This window comes from Macrotis lagotis, chromosome 1 (genome assembly GCF_037893015.1).
Source record: "Macrotis lagotis isolate mMagLag1 chromosome 1, bilby.v1.9.chrom.fasta, whole genome shotgun sequence".
NCBI classification, from domain to species: Eukaryota; Metazoa; Chordata; class Mammalia; order Peramelemorphia; family Peramelidae; genus Macrotis; species Macrotis lagotis.
Window position 1 is genome coordinate 782,820,295 of NC_133658.1, and position 21,939 is coordinate 782,842,233.

The following is a 21,939-nucleotide window of genomic DNA, read 5'->3' on the forward strand; positions in this document are numbered from 1 at the left end:
AAGAACTAGGAACAAGGATGGGAGTCCCAAAAGAAGCAATTTTAGGCTAGATTTAAGGTAAAACTTCCTAACACAGGAAATCTGTGCAAAAACTGGAATCAGTCACCTCAGAAGTAGGTGGATTGCCAGGATATCTGACAGGTGTTTACAGATACAGAGACAACTTGTTCAGGTACAGGTAGGAATATTATAACTCAGCCACCATCTATTCCAACTTATATATAAAATTAATTCTCACTGTAACTTACCTGACAAGCTTCAATCCAGATTCTACTTGAAGACTTCCAAAGGAGAATCCACCACATTTCTAGGACCTTCATTCTATTTTCGGGAAACTCAAATTGTCAGGTTTTTCCTGGTACCAAACCCAAGTTTGTGGTCTGTAACTTCTATCCATTGCTCCTGGCTATGGCTTTGAGGTCAAATAGAACAAATTTAACCTTTCCTTTATATGACAGCTCTTGAAATGTTTGAAGACAACCATCCTTGAGTCTTCTCTTCTCCAGGCTAAACATGCTTAGCTCTTTTATCTGATTCTCATACAATATAGATTAAAGGTCTTTCACATTCCCAATCATCTTCCTCTGGAAATTCTCCAGCAAAATTGAAGGCCCTGTTACTTATTCTTGTCTGACAGAGTTCAATTTATTTATATCACTAGCTATCTTCATTCATAAAATGAGGGAATTGGTATAGATTGGTATGAGAACTTAAGTTCCTTCTTCTAGAACTTAAGAATATAGAGTAATGAGAGAGATATATGCAGAAAAATCTCAAAGTCTTGACACAGAAAAAAGAACACAGAACCTACATCCAAGGAACCACTTAACCACTTAGTATCTCTGTGACCTTGAGCAACTTACTTATCCTCTCTTGTTCTCAGATTCCATCTTTGCAAAATGAGAAATTTAGACTAGATGACATCTAAGAGCCTTTTCAGCTCTAAATATGTTAACTTATGAATCAAGGTAAAATTATATGAATTTTACCATATAGGTAATGAGTAATTCATTAAGATTTTTGAATGGAGGTGAAAAGAATGTTAAGGGGCTTGATATATAATATCAAACTACATATATGTAACAAAGAGAGGTCAAAGAATTAATTTTTTAATGGTTGAATGACTGGTATCAGGAAAAAGAAATCTGGAGATGACCTTCCCAGTAACCCTCAAATCCTACAACAGAGGAAATAGACTTATTTTGTTTGAGCATTCTTGTGTGGACAGGTAAAATTTTGGCATACTTGAAGACTTGCAACCCCCATGCTATGCTATTTACATATTTCCTCCCCACCCTCTGAGAAAACTTTAAATGGTTTGTTGGAAAACTGCATGTTTCAGCATTTACACAATTTTCTCATAAATCCCTCAGCCTTTTAATCAGTTAAGTGACTATACTTAGAATGTCCCTTGATTTATTGATATCTTTTGGATCCTGAGCCATAAACTAAATGAATAAATGGTTTTAGTGCTGAGGCAGATAGCAGAAATTAACATAATGATGACAGAAAAGAGCACAGTCAGTGTGCATGCATCAAGTATCTGAGAGGCTTATATAGGAGATATCCAAAAATGCAATGGGCTGTCTGTGGAAGGGGAGCAATCCTCTGCTTTGGAAGTCTGCAAACAAAGGCTGGTTGGTCACTCATTAGGGATGCTACAGAAAGGCTTCTTCTAGCTTGGGTAGGAGTCGAATTAGATGACGTTTGAGGTCCCTTCCAATTTTGAGTTTATTTGAGAATGTAGCAAAATTTCGTAAAGGTATAGTCCTTTTCCTACAGTGGCAGACTATAGTTTAAAAATATATCCACTTGTTCATCAAGTATCAAAGGGGTAAATATGCCATCTCAAAGTTGGCAGCACCACCTAGTGTTGGTTTTCTCAAGAAGGGTCTTCAGTCAGCCCGTTAAACTAGTCACCTAGAGACCCAATGCTAGAAATTTAACACAGCCATGGACTCGGGGACCTTACGAAAGCTATTCTGCCCTTTCTGCCCACAAATTCTTCATTTGGATAACAATAATATTAATGGCAAATATTTTATAACACTTCATTTTGTCAAGAACTTTATGTATCATGTCTCATTTTATCATCAGAACTTCAGATGTAGGATTATTAACCTCATTTTACAAATGAGGAACTTGAGACCAAAAAGTTTAATTTCCCAGTTTGACACAATTAGTATCTGAGATAAGATTTAAACTCAACTCTTCCTTTCTCCTAGTCCAGCATAGCAACTCTTTAGGGAAATTGTGAGAACCTCCATAAAACTCTCAGATTTGCTAGAAGGAATATGCTCTAAATATAGGAAATGTATAACAGGATCAAATGTTAGGCTCTACATAAGTATCTAGCATTTTCTAGCAATTCACACATTGTCTGTTTTACATATTTCAATACCTTTTGTAATCTGGTTGCTTGATCAAGTCATGTGGGTATTTAACATTTTTAAATGTTCAAATTAAAAAATATATAGAAATGAATTGAGCACTGCCTTCTCTAACAAACTCATTTTCTGTGTTACATTTCTTTTCCTAAAAATTGTTGCTGTGTTGTAGAAGGAACAGAGGGTTCCAAAACTAAGAAGATGTTGAAAAAACAGTTTCTAGAGCATAAAATCCTTTTAAATGAAACTGGCACTGCACATTAATTGCTAAGATTCATTTAAAATGAAAATAAAGGTATACTTGATTTATGAACTCTCTCTCTCTCTCTCTCTCTCTCTCTCTCTCTCTCTCTCTCTCTCAACAATTATGGTAAGTCTCTGAATTCAGGATGCAGGAAGCAATATTAACAATGGAACCCAGACTCCCAACCATCTCAAAGACTGTTCCCCAATCCTCCCCATACTCTTTCCTCCTGGTTCTCTGACTTTCTTCAAGTACCAGTTAAAATCTCACCTTCTGCAAGAAGCTTTCCTAGTCTTTAATTCTTTCCCTCTGAGATTATCTCCAATATATCCTGTTTATAACTTGCTTGTACATAGTAGTTTGTTCTCTTGCCCCTTCAACTGTGTGCTACTTGAGAATGGGACCTGTTTGAATCCTTAGAATTTAACATAGTAAATGTATGGTGTATTCAAGGAAGACCAGTCCTTCAGGTGTGAGGGATACCTAGCCCCTTTTAGGGTTGCTTTCCACTCTCATCATCCACCTGAGCTGCCAGCCTCACCTGTGACTCTAAGAAGCTGTAGAATGCACAGCAGCCACTGTAGCAAACCCATTTTGGCAGATGGGCTAAATCAGGTTGTGGGTAACCACAAACCACTGGGTTTGTGGAATGAGTGGATGAGAACAATTTGCCCCAGTAGCCATGAAGGCAACTGAAGCAGGCACTATGGAGCAATTTGAACTTGGTTAGACATCAAAGACACCAAGGTCATTCATTGAATCTTGAACCATCACCAGGTATCTTGACAGTATTTTTTTCCTTTGAATGCTATTTCATTTTATTTTTTCAATGACACACAAAGATAGTTTCCAACATTCATCTTTTTGTAAGCTTTTTCTTCCTCTTCCCTTCCCTCCCCATGACAGCAAGTGATCTGATAAGGGTATTACTGTATAATCAAGTTTAACATATTTCCATATTAGTCATGTTGTGAAGGAGGAATCCAAACTAAAGAGAAAAATGAGTAAAATTAAAAAAAAATAAAAGAAAATTTAAAAAGTTAAAGTAGTATCCTTTCTTTCAAACTCCGTAGTTTTTTCTCTAGATGGGAATGGCAGTTTCCAGCAAAAGTCTTTCAGAATTGTCCTTGAACACCGAACTGCTAGGAGGTGCTAAATCCATCACATTGATCACACAGTGTTGCTAGGTTTATTTGGGGGTTTTTTAAGTTAAAAAGTATGTTTCAATCTGTATTCAGACATCATCAACTCTCTGGGGATAAATATCATTCTTTATCATAAATCCTTCAGATTTTTCTTAAGTCACAGTACTTTTGAGGAAAGCTAACTGACTTTATTTTTCCATTGGACTGTGATGGCTCTGGAAGAGAGTTAGGATGATTTCATGCAATTCTGCCTCACTTATATACAATTTATGCATGAATGAAAAGACATCACCCATACCATTTTACCATTTTTATCTATCTCAAAGTTCTGTGGCAACTCGCAAATGATGAAGCAGCAGGTGTGGTTACATTGGAAATTGTAGTCACAACCCTGCACACAAGCAGCCCAGGTCATAGGATCATCCCTCACTGGAAGCAGCAATGGGATTTGACAGCCCACTGGGTTTCTGAGCAGCCATTTAAAAATCACACTGCTCACCTTGTGGTGTGAGGAAGGGGCCAGAAAAGATGTCCTAAAAATCATCTACTTAGGCAACCCTGGCCTGATTACCTTGGCACTTGGGGATCCCACCCTGAAGTCAAAACATAAAAAAAAGTACCAAAATTTTTTCAAAGGTGATTCCACTCACCATCTGTACATGGAATGAGTGCACACTCAGAGACAACACAAAATCCAATAGACCTGAGAAATGAACAGCTCTTGTTGCAAGAGAACTCAAAATCATATCCAAATAGCAGTCATGAGGATGGAAAATTATGTCAAAATTTGCTAGAGCAGTTCATCAGTGTTGTATATCAATTTCATGATGTCATACCTGTCTGGGTTCTGGATAAAATATGTTTTCATGCTTACTAGTCACCAAAGGAGTTAAACAAGGCTCTGTGCTTGCTCCCATGCTTTTTAGCAAGATGTTTTCAACCATGCTGTCAAACACCATCAGTAAGGAAAAACACATCATCAGGTCAGCTACTGCACTGATAGTAAATTTTTCCATTTGAAAAGGCTACAAACTAAGACCAAAGGAGGGAGTGTTGGTACATGATTTTCAGCTTGCAGATGATTATGCACTCAATGCAACCTCTGAAGCTGAGCTACCACAGAGTATGGATCGATTCTCTGCTGCTTGTGCTAATTTTGTCCTAACAATTAAGACAAAGAAAACACAGGTTCTCCATCAGCCAGTACCACACCATCCATACATGGAAACATCAGTTATGGCAAATGGAGAAGTTTTGAATACTGTTGATAAGTTCACTTACCTTGGCAGTGCATTTTCAAGGGAGGTACACATTGATAATGAGGTTGTTGTACCCACTCCCAGAGTAGTGCTGTGTTTGGAAGACTCCAAAGGAAAGTAAGAGAAAAGAGTTTTAATCTGTCCATCAAACTGAAGTTCTACAGAGCCATTGTGTTGACCTCACTATTGTATGCCGTGAAATCTGGGACAGTCTACCAGGGCCATTCCAGGAAACTGAATCACTTCCATCTGAATTGTCTTAGTAAGATTCTGAAGATCCCCTGGGAGAAGACACTGTGGTCCTTTCTCAAGCTAAACTTCCAAGAATTCAAATTAGAGTGAACTCCAATGGATTGGTCATATTGCTTGAATGCCAACATATGCTTGGCAAAGATACACAAGGCAAGCACTCATGGTGGGGGGGGGGAGACAGGTGAGAGGGGTCAGAAAAAGCAATTATAGAACTCTCAAGATCTCTCTTAAGAACTCTGGAATTGATTATACAACATGGGAAACACTGGCACAGAATGGTGGGCCTTCAACAGAAAGGGTACAGTGTTCTATGAGCAAAGTAGAATTGAAATAGCTCAAAGGAAAAATGAGATGCACAAGTTTAGAGAACCCACCTCAAATGTTCACATGGACTATTTATACCCAATCTGTGGTAGGGCATTCTGAAGTCACATTGCTATGATCAGTCTTAGTCAGACAAACTGCAACTTGATTCTAACATAGTGATGTCATTTTGGTCCTCCTTAAGGTAAAAGAACAACAACCAACCAATCAAATGTTTAATAAATGTTCATTGATTTGACACAGCTTGAAATCAAGTACTGTTAGCTGGAAACTTGTACAAAAATCATTGTTATAGCTACAACCAAACACCATTTCTAAAGTTGTTGTGCTCTCACAAAATGCATTCTAAATTCTGACTTAAGCTGTCAGAAATATATCTTCCCTCCCCTGTGATTGGCTATGCCAAATGTAAATCCAAGGAAAGAAAGGAAGAGACCAAGGAGAAAATTCCTGGATGTCAATAACATGCATAAGAAAGGGTAAGAATAGTTTCCACTTTGAATCTGTAGACTAGAAGTCACCTTTGTGGGTCACACATTCATCAGTATTTTGAATTAGGAAACAAAGAAAAATTGTGTCCTTGGAAGCAATTCCTGCTGTCCCTACAAAATCTTCAGACTCATATTCAAAACCTATCCATTGCTTTCTGGATCATTTAGACATCATGTTTCCTTAAATTGGAACGTGTGTGTGTGTGTGTGTGTGTGTGTTTGTCTGTAATTGTAATTGTCTTTCTTTTTTGTCCCCAGCACTTAGAAGAGGTCCTAGAACCTACTAGGACTTGATAAATGATTGCTGATTTTTTTTCATCATTTCTGCCTTCCAACAAATTAAGTGGCTTGGTTTTTTTTTCAAAATAAACAGCTTGTTTTTATGTGGAGTTTTTTCCCCACCTAGGAATTATCTTATAGTGATTCTCTATGGTATGCCACAAGGAATACTAAAATGTCAGATCACTCAAAATTGCAGATGATCCAAAAGAGGCAGTGTGCTGTATCACAATTAACATAGATGAATTGTACATGAGAATTGGCATAAAAGTATTTATCATAACCAAAAAGAAGGTGGGATAGGAATGTAAGGAGAATTAAGGATAAAAGATGAGATAACTTGTGTGTTGGATTGGTATCCACACAATATTAAAAGCAACCAAGGAAGGCCTCTAGCATATTGGGTAAAAACATGGACAAGAATAATATGGTATAATAAGGAATGGATAGGATACAATCTTTACCAGCAATGGATATATTTATATAGAAGAGATCCCAGATCCATCAAAGTGGTAAAGGAAAAAAACCTGAGAGTTAATGATCACATCATGTGAACCATATTATGATAAATTAAAATGTCAATATGCATTGGTTATCAAGAATTTTTAATGTAATACTGTAATTGTGATGCCATTACATTTTTAATTAAGTGAAAAAATCACTTTCCATAACTCAAAATATGAAAAAGCTTTTCATTTCTCCCAAATAATCTCCAAACCAATTTTGATTTCTCTTATTAGATGAAGAGTACTTCTAGTTAAATATAGCTCACTTTATAAGGTAGATATATTCTTGGAAGGGCAGAGGAGGAAGTGCAAAAATAAAATTTTAGAAATTGTATCATATTTTAAATGTAGTAGGGAACAACAGTATCCTAAAGGAATTCAATAATGTCATATGGTGGAATAAAGAATTGTTTTATAATATAATTTGTTGTTGTTTGTTATATCCAACTCTCTTGTGGAGCCTGTGGACTGTAGTGTCCATGGGGTTTTCTTGACAAAGGTTCTGGAGTGATCTGTCATTTCCTTCTCCACTGGATTAAGGCAAACAGAGGTTAAGTGATTTGTCCAGGGTTACATAGCTAATAAGTGTTTAAGATCAGTTTTGAGCCCCATCATACTCACTCCAGGTCCAGAACTCTAGCCACTAAACCACTCACTGCCTCCTAGAACTTAAATACTTACTCTTTAATTTATTTATCTTAATAAAATTTTTGCATATTGGTTTTACTTAAAGTGAAACATACATGAGTATTTGGTTTATGATAATTAAAAGTGGTAATACAATATACCTTTTATTAAAAAAAAAAACTTATAATACATAATAACAGTTTGATAACAAGTCTTAACTTCTGTTTTTACAACAATAAAAGAGAGCCAGGGTTTCCTGAATTCCATTAAGTGTCTGGTGCATTAAATGGTATGGTCAGGATCTGTCAACTAGACCTCATTTACTACCATTTACAACCAAGTGCATTTATTTACCTGTTCTTTTGGGTACTAGATCACTCCAACTTAGAAGAACATACTTTCCTTGCAAGAACTAATTAAGAAGTCACTGAATAATGGAGAAATTGGACTAGTCTGAAACTGTCCAACTGGCCCTGACCTCAGCTCCAATCTTGATCTCTAATTTACAGTTTGTTTGTTCCTCAGTTGCTCCTAATAAACATTCTTTGTTCTTCATTTCTAGCTTCAAGTCAGCTTTCTCAGACCCAACTCCTTGTATCTGTAATTTTGACAATTTACGAGTTTTGATCAGCACATTCTGAACACTCAATTTTGCTATACATTAGTAATTTCTTTTTTATTTTAGAAAATGCATTCTATTTCTTATACAATTCTATACAACATATACAATTAGACATTGAAACGTTCACATTTTGACAATATGGATATTTCAAGAGTGTTGCTTCCAACAGTGAATGAGTCCAGTTTATACCCAATGGCAACATTCAGTTTATCTGGTGGTTATCTTGAATCCATTTGCACCCTAGCTTCTTTGGCTACATGGTTGCAGGGTTCGTTTCATGGATGTTCTCTTCAATCTTTAATCCCAAATTATCAAACCCAAAGCTGATTGGTTGTGGCACATTGCTTTCAGGTGGTTCTGCATTTCGAGTAGGAGTGGAACAATATAAGATGAAGCCCACCATGATAACACTGAAGGAAAGAATGTAGAGCCCTGAAAACTGAGAGGAAGAAGGAGGCTTTAGGCTTCTGACCATGCTCATTGTCCATAATCATGAAGGGTACTGTGACACTGAGGATAAAGCACTGATCAAAGAGGCAAAAAACCCAGGTTCAAATTCTACCTCAAACACCAGCTGGTTAACACCAGGCACGTTATGCTAAGATCTTTTTTTTTACTTTTGGTCTCAGGTTCATATCTGAACAATGGAGCTAATAAGGGGTGGTTGTAAAGATAAAAATAAGATGATATTTGTGAAAAATACTTTGTAAAACTTAAACTAACATATAATTATGACATTATTTTTAAATAATAATGGTCTTTTGCCAAAATATCACTTTACCCAAACTTTTCTTTTAGCACTTTTGGATTTGCAGAGAGCCCTTTAATCCTATAATCTCCTATGAGCTTCACAATACTCTATGGGGTAGATTCTGCAGCTATTATTATTCCCATTTTACAGATTAAGAAACTGAGGCTTAGGCACAGGCTCAAACTAACTGAACCATGATCACACAGTTCATAAATAGTAGAGGCAGGATTTCAACTCAGGTCCTTTCCTGGCTACAAATCTAGGACTCTTCCCACTATACTTACCTGCTTAACATGATTCAGAACATTCCATTGTTCATAGATGAATGCATAAGCTATAGGAACACCACATGGTAAATTTATTACATACTTTTATGCATCAGAGGTTTAGGCTTGAAAGAGCTCAGATCATTTTGTTTGCTCTTCTCACTTTACAGACAAGGGAATTGAGGGCCTGAAAGGTTGAATGAGTTACTGAAAGTCAAATAGATCGTAAGTGGCCAAATTGGGATTTGCACTAAGATTCTCCGACTTCAAAAATCCAACATTCTTGCCTCTACACCCCTCCACCTGCATAGTAGAAATGCTACTTGTTTCTCAGAAACAGTCTACCCCAAACCAGGAAACAGCCATCTTTATAAAGAAGTGATCCTTTAAAATAGAACAAACGCAATATCAGAATAAGCTCCAATAAATCCAATCCAATTCAACTCTAGATTCCTAAGGTGGCTTGAGATGGACAGATCATAATGCCTTTTGATATTTTATGAAATGGTAGATGTTGAATTTCATTTAGTCTCTATATATGCTCTAATATTTTTTCACTACTCCCTTAAAAAGAAACAACAAAAAAAAGGAAAAGCTGATTATGAAAGCAATAAGGAAAATTTTAACAACAATTATTGAACTGCAGTCATTTCAATCATGTCCAATTTTTCATGTACCCATTTGGGGTTTTCTCGGGAAAGATACTGGAGTGGTTTCACATTTCTTTCTCTAGCTCATTTTAGAGATAAGGAAACTGATATATTACCCTATATTTACCATGTTTCCATGAATATAGAAACAAAATTATTTCAAGTCTGTGTTTACATTAATTAGTTCACTTTGGGCATTTCATTCCAAAGCTCTTTTTTCTTCCCATCTTCTCACTTTCCTTGGCTCTATTTCTCTAAACAGCATTGAGGACTTGTAGACTCACCAAATGTTATAATTTACTCCACCTAGTGACTGTCTTTGTAATAGAGCTCTTGCAATGGATTTCCAAATAAGAATAAGAATCAGAAAAAAATGAAAGGTCTTCCTATTCTGCTAAAGCAACCATCTTGTTTTTTGATTCCATGAACACTGAAGTGCCCTTCTTCTTTTGAATAAAGTGTAGACATTCCCCAATTTCCCCCCCCAACTATTTCTTCTCTATCAATAAAACAAAAGTGGTTATAAGGATGCTCTTTCCTCCATTCTTTGCAAAGGTGGAAGATTATAGATGTGGAAAACTGCATATATATAGGCTTTTTTTCCTTTTTTATTCTTTGTTATAAGGAATGATTCAGAGGGATCAGGAGAGGAAAGGATACAATGAAAAATATAAGTGATGTAAAGACAAAAGATAATCAAAATTGACATAAAAGAAACCTGGTGAGAGAGGCAGAGTATGAATAGATGTAAATAGATTATGTTCTTTATCAATGAAGGTACTACCCATATGAATAAGATTATAAATTCACTAGAGTATTGGAGAATAATTTTAAAATTGATGCTCAAGTCAGGAAGCATGTGTTTCCCTGGAGAATACTTTAAAACAGAGATTAGCAAAATAATACTCTTGGGCCAAATACAACCCACTGCCTATTTTTTGTTGGTGACCTATGAATGTATTTTAGATTTTTATATATGATAAAACTTTATTTAAAAAATAAAACCTCTTAGTTTATGTTGTACAGATGTTTCAGTCTTATCTAACTCTCTTGACCCTATTTGGAGTTTTCTTGGCAAAGACACTGTAGTAGTTTGCCATTTCCTTCTCTAGCTCATTTTACAAATGAGAAACCTGAGGCAAACAGGGTAAAGTGACTTGCACCTGGTCACACAACTAATAAGTGACTGTGATTAGGAAGATGGATCTTTCTGACTCCAGGCCTGGAACTCTATCTACCAGCTGCCTTCTCACAAAGCAGTAGTTTGGCAATACCTGTTTTCAAACATCAGGTTGAAAAGACCAAATTTTGCTCTGATTAGAAAGAAAAAAAAAGAAAATATTCTCCTATTCATGTAGAAAAGCATTGTGATTTGTAAAGGGAACTGATCCCAAGTCCATCATAGAAGTATGACAGAGCTGTGGAAGGGGGATTCAATTATCTGGACACCTGTCAGAAATCTCTCTGATGAAACCAGAACTGGCAAGACATTTGTCACTTGCTTTTATGATAATTTCAGCAAGGAAAAATTATATTCTGCATCTGAATCTCACCACTAGGTAGACACTGGTTGCTAAGTCAGAAATGGTGAGAATTTTGTGAAGAAATAATGATTCTGTCCTAGAGTTTGTGAAACAAGAAAGCAAAAGCCAAAAACAAACCTAGACTTTAGGAAAGGGAATTCCTTCAAGAGGAAGGAGAGATAAGATTTCATGGATTACGCTACATATAAAGTTAGCTAAGGAAAGATAGAACAAAAAAAGATAAAAGACAAAAAAGAAACAATTATAACGAAGAATAGGTGAGTTACTCAAAGAGACCAACACGAGCATACAGGAAACTCATCAACCAACTTAGATTTCTTTAAAGAAAGTTCAGGAAAAATGAAAGAAAGGTTGGGAAATAGAGATAAGTATACAATCTGTGATTCATTGATTTAGGGAACTTATATATGAGGAAACTCCCATTATATGTGAAAATTGGCACCGTTTCTGTAAGGTCCAGTAAGATCTTACTTATTGTGGATTTGCCTAGAGGACTGATAAACCAAATGACTTCCCCTCTTTCATACAAGTCTGAGTGAAAGATGGAACTTGAACCCAGGTCTTCCTAGTTTCATGGCTGGGCATGACATCCTCTAAGAATAGTAAGTAAACTTCAGAATGAGTTGTGGGTAGTTAGAAGAGCTAAAGATGGGGCAGCTAGATGGTGGATAGAGTTACCAATGCTGGAATCAGGAGAACCCGAGTTCAAATGTGACCTCAGACATTCAATATTTGCCTAGCTGTGTGACCTTAGGCAAGTCACTTAACCGCATTGTCTGAAATAAATAAATTTTAAAATGTTTGGCATATTTATGTTTTTTTAATTTATCTTATAGAAAATAAGAGCCAAAAAATAGAATATTGTTTGGATAAAAGAGATTCTTACTTCCTATTTTGCTCCTTTTTGTTTTTTCCTGTCAAAAAGAATTGAACTGGAAATAACAGGGGAAAAAAATGACTAAAAGAATTCTTGCCCCAGGTAAATAAGGAGATAATAAGAAAGTGCTTACATGGCTCTGAATGAGTTCAAGTCTCCTGGCTCAAAACAACAAAAACTTCAGGTCCTAAAAGATATGGCTCATATGATTGCTGATTGAGCCACTACGTGATCTTCAAAAGATTGAGAATGAAGGATTTGAGGAGTAGAGAAAAACTGATGAAATTTTCCTTAAATTTTTTTAAAGGTAATAGAATTGAAGTCTTTCAAACATAGGTCAGTGAAATTAACTTTGACTCCTCAGAAAATTCTATAAAATATGACTAAAATGATGGCCAATAAATGTGTAGAAAGAAAATAGTAATTACAAACAGCCTACCTAGCTTCATTAATCAATCAATAAACATTTATTAAATGTCCAAGTGCCAGACACATAATTCTTTTTAACAGATTTATTTACAAAGCAAAAATATCAGTGTAATTCTATAGCTATGGCTTACCTAGCTTTTAGCACCTCATCAAGCAAACCCTTATACTATTCTTATGGCAAATATGGATAGATATGGATCAGACTATAGGACAATTAGATGGATTTGGTACAAGTCATCATTACTAGCTTGATATCAACTTGGAAGAAGTCTCTAGTGCAGTGCCACAGGAATCTTTAACTGGTCTTTTGTTACTAAACATTTATCAATGATGTAGGTAAGAGCCTAGATCGAATACTGGACCACAAAGTGGGATAAATAGCTAACACACTGGCCAAGGAAGTAAGAATTCTCAAAGACCTCGACAGTCTAAAACAGTGAGCCAAACTGAAGAAAATGAAATTAAGGAAGAAATGAAGACTAAAGGAAAATATATTTGAAATCAAGTAAATCATAAATAGACTTGTTCACCAGATCCTGGAATATGAAAACTTCAGAATGCCTATTCTATTGAACATGGGTTATCCCAAACTAAGTGATCTCTTATATATGTATAAAAATTAGAACTTCTTCACTTTTTCAGTCAGCAGAACTTAGCTATCTAAAAGGCAAACATATCTACCTAGGGGACTTAAAACACCTCCACAAGACTTGTTTCGTATCCTCATTATCTAATCTTGGCCAATGAAAACTTTACAGTACCACTATCAAGAGAACAGTGTGTGGACCATTGGTCTGACTCAATGTCACATGGAATATCTTGGGAAATTATAATTCAATAGATAATTATGCTTTAGAGTAGCAATAAACAAGTTTTTAACTTTAGAACATTCATTATCATTTGAGATAACAGCTAGTTACAGTCAAATATATGCTTTACTAAGCAGCAAAGCTTTAAGCCTCTCCCACCAATCAACTCATCTCAATGGTCAGTCTTTCAAATAGGAACAAGACTAACTCACTGAAAGATGTTCTCTTGTGTGGGTATACAGCATCAATCTTGATGAAAGCCCTGCTATATTCCTCCATCATGGCAGGAAGGTAGCTCTGAGTTCTTAAAAGGCACTCATCTTGGTAGATTCAATCTCAGAGACAATGTGTCCATCATCTGAGAAATAATTTAGTTGAGTCTGGAGATACTCATAACTGATTGGGTCAATGTGAAAAAGCAACTAAGAAAAACTAAAGACTTTGAGGGTTGGGTAGAGTTGGGGAACGGCATTATACAATTACAGAGACAGGATCCATCCTTATTCTATCACAAAATGTTGAAATGTGAGAGCAGTTTCAAAAGGACAAAGGCACAAAACTGAATCACCTCTCTTACCAAATTCTAGTTATCAAATGAAAGCCAACATCTCAGCTACAAACTCAAATGATTATGATTGCAAAGTCTGTCAATGAACTTTTTTATTACTCGTATGTATGTGTAGCATACTGAGCAAGGGAGGTGGGAGAAACTATGATTTCTTCATTTTTGTCTTTGCATTTCTAGTTACCAGCATAGTCCTAGGCACATAATAGGTCCTAAAAGAAATACTTCTTGATAGATCAATATGGGAAACTTCTAGGGTGGGTAATCTCTCCTCCTCTGATATATATTTCGACTGTGACTCTAAAGAGTTGCCATGGAGTACTGCAAGGTTAAGTGATTTGGATATGGCCACACAGCCAATACATATCAGAGGCAGGTCTTGAATCCAAGTCTTCCTGACTCCAATGGCTGACTCTATTCACTATAACATCCTACCTCTCACCACCATAAGGGGATAAAAAGGAACAGAAGACAGTTTCTAAAGAGTCTGCTATCCAGCTGACCCACTCGGCAAAGGCAAAAAAGTCTTGGGGTTTTTTTTTCCTCCAAAAACAATACTTTAACATACTTGATGTGAAATTCTCATCTTTTTATCTGATATTCTTCTTTTCATCTTCTTTTTTCTTTTGTCTTTCATCCTCTAAGAAGACCATGACATCAGGGAGGTTAATGCTATGACATGCAAGCTAATTAGATTTAAGTGAGGGAAGCTGTTCAAAGTCATCAACCTCATTTTTTCCTTGGCAGCCAACTGGGTACAATGGCCAGATAAGGAGCAGGACAACTAGACATGGCACTGGATACCTTGGGAGACCTTGGCCTTATTGAACTAAGGTCTTTAACAGCTATCAATTTGACTGAGGCAACACCCAGTCAGTGATTAAGGCTAGGTAAGAAACAGATGAGGTAAAGGAGCAAAGAATGATCACTTTTACAAGGTTTCTCAGTAATTGAGACAGGTAAGAAAGAAATGAACAACGAATAACTTCTTTTGCATGATCAAAAAATAGCAATCTGGGAGGAGAAAACCCTCAGAATTTCTAGCCAAAACAGAAGCAACTGTTATTTACCTTCTCTCTAAACCAATCAGGGCCCAATGGCCAAATGGAGCTTGACCTGGGACTTACTATTATAGGCCAATCAATGAGAGACAGTGATTTGGTGCTGGTACAAATCCAATTCACTTGCATATCATGGCATTACTTCCCTGCAGTCATGGTCTTCTTGGAGAGCAAAGGACAAACAACAGTCTATATCAGTAGTAGAAGCAATCCCATTGCCCAGCTAGACTACACAGTTTGCCCCTCCTTTCCATCTTTCCTTCCTTTCTCTTTCCTTACCTTCCCTCCTTCCTTCCTCCCTTTTCTACTTTTTCTTCCCTTCCTTTTCCTTCCCTTCCCTTCTGGAAGATAGAAGATTTGATTTTGGGTCCCAATTCAAATGTGTGATCTTAGGCAAGTCACTCTGTACCTCTGTTTCATGAACTAGATAATATCTAAAATTTCTTACTGCTCAAAAATTCCATGACTATATTAATAGGAGAATTAACATTAGAAATCAAATGATCCTAACAGCTGTCAGTGAGGAAAAATAGAAATAAATCTATCTCCTCACTTTTCCCCATCCTATTCTTTTCATGCTCTGATTTGTGAGCAGAGGACATGGAAGGTTAATTGGAAGGGGAGAGAATAATAGGATCTAAGATTCACACAGGTCCAACTATTTTATCATGCACAGCTCTTAGTATCTTGGCTCCATTCCTGCTTACACAAATTTAGCCTCTCCAAAAGTCATTGCCCTGTAGCCATGGCCTCCTCTGCCAAGAAAATTGGCTATGCTTCATTAATTTGAAAGTGCTTCACTGGAGCACTTTCAAGTTCTCTGCAGTTCTCTAATTAGAAAATAGCAATAAGGGGAGCAAAGAGGGGTAACTCTTGACCTGCCATGGGCCATTACCCAAAACTCTTTCCTTAGAGGTGATGAGATTTTCTTTCAAGCCTGAATTCTTCAAAAAATATAATACTTTAGTCTACATTTGTTCCAAGAAAGAAACTTTTTGGGGAGCATGCCAAATATGTATCCAAACATACCAGCTTTACTTGCTTGTTGTTGTTTAGTTATTTTCAGTCATGTCTGACCCTTTGTGACCCAATTTGGAGTTTTCTTGGCAGAATTTGGACTGGCTTGCCTTTTCCTTCTCCAGCTCATTTTACAGATGAGAAAACTGAGGCAAACTTGCCCTGAGGAGTCTTCCTGACTCCAGGCCTAATTCTCTATCTCCAGGATTACCTAGTTGCTTACCTTATATCCAAAAAGAAAGAGTCCAAAGAAAAGGCTGTAGAGATCGGCAGTCAGGATGCCCAGGTTGACTGAGGTGGCACTTGTGACTTTGATGACCACAGGCATGAAACTATACAGACAAAACATACAGAGGGCAAAAGCCACAAATAGCAGAACTGCAAAATAAAAAAATCACACATGACATCACCGGTGAGAAATAATTACATTTAGCAAACTTGGCAAATATTTGTTAGGTGTGGACTATGTATAGAGCACTGGTCTGGATGATGAGTAAGAATAAAAAAAAAACCTTACATAAATCACAGTGCATAGTCTGGTAGGGAATACGGCACATACACCAAAACCAGACTAAAAATAATATAACTTACTTTGGTAGCACATATCAACATTCTTCCCTAGTAATATTCAGTGAATGAAGTGAGAGAAATCAAGCTTTCCAAGGGGGAGAGAGAGGGAAAGGAACATATTTCTAGTTTGGGGTTGGAAATTTCTGGGAAGGAGCCAAATGAAGGAATTGGAATAGATGATCTCTAAGGTGCCCTTGAGCTTTAAAATTCACTTCTAGAACCATTAGCTCATACTCCCTGCAGGGGTTTATTCTCCCCAGCTCAAATAAGAAGAAATCTGCTGCCTTTCTCTGCCTTTCCAAGTCAGCAGAGCAAAGCTTTCTAATTATCTAGCTCATTATTTTGCTGGAAAGATAGAGGTCACTTAACATTTTCATTACCAGAAAGTTACCAATTGCTTTACAAGGGCCTAATATGTAGTAGTCACACTTTTTTCAACTGATGAATATTCTCAAATAGGTCTTCAAAACCTAAGATTCACCTATCTTCAAATATTATTTCTTGGTGAAGCTTTAGAGACATTAACTTTCTAGAAAAAGGATTGAATTAGATGTCTTTCTCTGTCAAAGATTAAAATTCTATGGCTCATTAGGATTTTATATTTACTTTTCTTTTCCATGGTTGCTCCCACACCTCAGTAAAATGCAAGTTGCTTGAGGCCAGAGACTGTTTCATTTCTGTTTTTGCATTACCAATGCCTGATGCTATTGTTGTCCAATCATGTCTGACTTTCTTGTGACTTCATTTGGGGTTTTATTTGGCAAAGATAATAGAGTATATTGCCATTCCCTTCTCCAATCCATTTTACAGATGAGAAAATTGAGGCAAATAGGATTAAATGACTTACAGAAGGAGGGTCAGTTAGTAAGTGAATAAGACCAGATTTGAACTAAGTAAGATAAGTCTTCCCAAATCCAAGTCAGACACTATCCTCTACACTACACCGAGTCTTCCATTATGTGAAGTAGTTGGTGTTTACTTCAGTTTTAATGAATAAGGAAAGCATATTGTGAATCTTAAAGTACTAGATAAATGCGAGTTGTCACTTTGGTAAAGGCCTACAATTTCATTGGTATAAGAAGCTGCATGTGAGAAAACTTCTACCAAAACACGGTGTCCACTTTTTTTTGCCACTTAAAGTCTTCAAAAGTTGCCTGAAACATTAAGAGGGGAGGTGACTTACCCAGAGTCACTGAATCAATACGTATCCAATGGCAGGACCTGAACATATGCTATGCAGACTGTTGTGATTATTATAAACTGTAATGACCTCTTTTTTTGACTCCTGATTGGCTCAATTTGTATCATCTGAATCAAGAATTGGCTCTGAATCAAGCTTTCTAGGATATCAAAGAGGTTGGATAAATTCAAGGTCCCTTATCTTTACTGTATGCTACAAATGAGACACATGAAGCTGGCACACCATGGTAGAACAGGAGATAATGAAAGGACAGTGAGTTACAATAGGACATAAGCTAATAACTTGGCAAAAATTCTTTTAAAAAAATGGCATTATGGATTCTGCAGATGCATTGCTTTGAAATTCATCACTACAGATAAATTCTCAATTTGGAAATGAATTGTCTACAATGAAATGACTACATGACATGATAATATTTTGAAATAAGACTCAATGTGATTTACTGCTAGAAACTTTCTTTACAAAGTCATTTCATCACAGGGAGGTTTAATCAATATAATAAGTGAGGCTGCATGGTGTGTAAGGGAAAGAAACCAGGACAGAGTTCAATAAGATCTAAGTTCAAATACTCCCTCTGACACTACTTCATCTCTATAATACTGTTCCTTTATCTATAACTGAGGATAATAATACTATAATACTTCTCTCAAAGGTGATTATGAGAATCAAATGAGAGGATCAAATTTAAAGTGCTTTGCAAACTTTATAGTGGAATGTAAATTGCACCTTTCACAAAAGAATGTCTATTTTTTTTTTTTTTAGATTTTTCAAGGCAGTGGGGTTAAGTGGCTTGCCCAAGGCCACACAGCTAGGTAATTATTAAGTGTCTGAGGTCAGATTTGAACCCAGGTACTCCTGACTCCAAGGCCATGCTCCATTCACTGTGCCACCTAGCAGCCCCGAGAATTAGTTTAATTCAATCCAATACAACATGTATTTATTCAGTACCTGTCATGTACAAAGTTTTGTGTTAGGCATGAATAACAAAGGCAAAACAAAAAAAGGATCTTTGCCCTTAAGGAGTTTACATTCAGGAATTTAGCACGTAAATAGATAAGAATATATACTATAATTTAGGAAGAAGGAGCAAGAATTGGATTAAAGGAGGAGAAGCATTTGAAAACTTTTCACCAGCCTTTACAAAATCCTGGGGTGTCAAATAGGCAACGCCATGGTAGCCAATTCTGAAGTTTCCATGGTCCATTGCCAATCATTCACCATAAAATCCAATTCTATTTGTTTCAACCAGCTGGGATGTTCTAACTTTTATTCAGAGTCAGACAAGATTAACCTTTGGTCAGTCTCAGCCACATTTATGTCAAGGGAATGGCAGGATTTAAAAAGACTTCCCTTAAAGTAAGGTAGGGATTCTAAGAGACAGAATTTGGGGGGATGGCATTTGAGAGACAGAGAATAAATGGGACATATTTAGCAGAAAAATAGTGCTTGAGTGAACTATTAGACCAACACTTTTGAACAACCATCATAGAGGAGAAGGATTAAATTATGCTCCTTGACTTTCAAAGGTAGAATTTACAGGAAGACAGATAGTGGCTCCTTAAAAAACCCAACAATTAGGATAGTCTGAAATTGGAAATGGGCTACCTTATGAAATAGTGATTTGAATAGACGTGCCTGAGAACCTCTCTGAGATCCCTTCCAACCCTAAAGATTCTCTAAAGTTTTTCCCTACTTATTTCACAGTGATATAAGTTTTGAATTTTGACTTAAATTTCCTTTGGCAGTTTTCTCAGGATGTCATCATTTCTAAGGATGTGGAGGGGGAGAAGGAAACATTACATTTTTCATGATTAAACACAATCAGACGTCGCAAATCAATACTTAACAAAAACAAGGACAAGTAGAGTAAACAACTTATTTTCCTGATGACTCTGGCATTATGTAGTTCAGTGGGACCGAAGATTAATTTTGTCTGGTTCTGAATAAAAATTAGATCATTCTATGTGGTTTAAAAAAATGGAATTAGTGTTAATCAACAGGTTTATAAGAGGTTAATCAAAAATGGTCTGAGGAAACCTCAGGATTAACTACTATAGCATCTATTATTGAATACTCCTCAATTTTATAGACTGGTGAAAAGTTTTCAAATGCAGCTTTTTTTTCTGAATGCACTTAATCAAATGATCAATAAACATTTTTTTGGGGGGGTTTTGGCAAGGTAAATGGGGTTAAGTGGCCTGCCCAAGGCCACACAGCTAGGTAATTATTAAGTGTCTGAGACCAGATTTGAACCCAGGTACTCCTGACTCCAGGGCCGGTGCTCTATCCACTGTGCCACCTAGCCACCCCAATAAACATTTATTGAATATCTATTATGTGCTGAGCATTATGCTAGACCATGTCACTGCCTTCCACCCCAATCCACATGCATTCAATGATCTCCAGTGGCTCTCTGTTATCTCCAGGATCAAATATCAAATTCTCTAATTGACATTTAGTCCTTTACAACTTGACCTCTTCCTACCTTTCCATCTTCTTACACTTTACTTTCCTCCACAGCCTCCATGATCCAATCACACTGACTTCCTGGCCGATCATGACTCGCCATCCCCTGACCCTGCACATTTGCACTATCTGTCCCCTCTGCCCCGTGCTTTCCTGCCTCACCTCCAAGTTCTAGCTTTTATGCCATCCTTCAACTTTTAGTTCAAATCCTATCTTCTGGAGTTTGAGGGTTTTTTCCAGGTTGTCTCATCCCTTAACTCTGACATTACCTTCCCATTTATGCTGTGTATGCATTTATGCATTTTTCTTATATGTACATAGTTATTTGCATGTTGTTTCCCCCCCCCGTCCCCCATATAATATGTATTACTTTGAAGGAAGGGGTTGTCTCTCTTTATATCTCCTAACACTTAGTACCAACATGTAATTATATAATATACAGTATAACATGTTGATTGATTTGGAAATGTGTAGTAACTAAGAATGGGATGTTTTCAATGATAATGACATCAAACTGCATTACTAACAGAATTATGGAAAGAGGGAAATTCTGAAAAGGGTTAGTAAAGGTTTTATTTTGAACAAGTTCCACTTGAGATACCTACAGGATATCCTATTGGAAAATCCAATATACTGATTCAGAACTACAGTTCAGGGCAGATACTAGGATCAGAAATATAAATCCTATGAAATAAATGAAAGAATCATAATTAAAATGGACCATCATTCATAAACATACCAATTTTCCAGTTCCACTGAATGTCAACAACATCTCGATATTCTATAAGTACCCTTAATAAAAATTAGAAAACAAAAAGTTAGTATAAATCTCACAGATTACTTTTAATATTTATTTTGTAAATAATTCAATAAGGGGGTATGTATATTTCTTATATATTTTTCTCCTATTAACAAAAAAATGTCTTAAGACTATACAACTATTACATATAAGAAAGATGGCAGGGGAAATTAAAATGGGTTTCTAAAACTTAACTCCTACATTTTATTATAATAGTTTTAATTCTAAAGGGGAAGAAAAATCATACCTTGTATTCCCTCTCAAAGTCTGTTAATGAAATGTTGATGTTCTAGAAATGATTAATATAACCAAGACTCCATAATATGCATTATTAAAAATTGGAAGCAGGAGTCCTAAAGATCTTACATTTCAACAAATGAATGAAAGTATAAGTTATGTTTCAATATTCCCATATAATAAATATAGTCAATGATAACAAGTGAGTTCATCAGAATCTTAACTGCACGAACATGAACTATAACAAAATTCAAAAAGGTAAAAACCAAAGTAAATAGAGTTTCAGAAAGATTCAATAAGGGACACAAAGTAAGTTATCTTTTTTGATTTGTTTTGCTTCAATTTGTAAAGATGTATAATATAATATTGGTAATTTTTATCCATCTGATTATTAATATTACAACCATTAATCATAAAAGTAAATATTTATGTGAGCAGCTAGATATCACAGAGGTTAGAGTGTCTGTCATAGCAAGACACATCTCCTGAGTTCAAATCTGGCTGCAGACACTTATTAGCTGCATGACAGGTCATTAAATTTTTATTTGTCTCAGTGTCTTC

General features: G+C 36.2%; 1 protein-coding gene across 1 annotated transcript in view; it reads right to left on the reverse strand.

Moving 5' to 3' along the window:
* Window positions 1-5,844: 5,844 nt before the first annotated feature.
* The window catches only part of SLC35F2 (solute carrier family 35 member F2), a 68,077-nt gene continuing 51,982 nt past the window's right edge, over window positions 5,845-21,939 (reverse strand). Inside the window, exons 6-8 of the mRNA XM_074216611.1 lie at window positions 21,082-21,134; window positions 16,329-16,483; window positions 5,845-8,575 (exon numbers count right to left, since the gene is read on the reverse strand). Coding sequence (XP_074072712.1) covers window positions 8,390-8,575; window positions 16,329-16,483; window positions 21,082-21,134 — 394 coding nt within the window. The 3' untranslated portion in view covers window positions 5,845-8,389. The remainder of the gene's footprint in view (window positions 8,576-16,328; window positions 16,484-21,081; window positions 21,135-21,939) is intronic.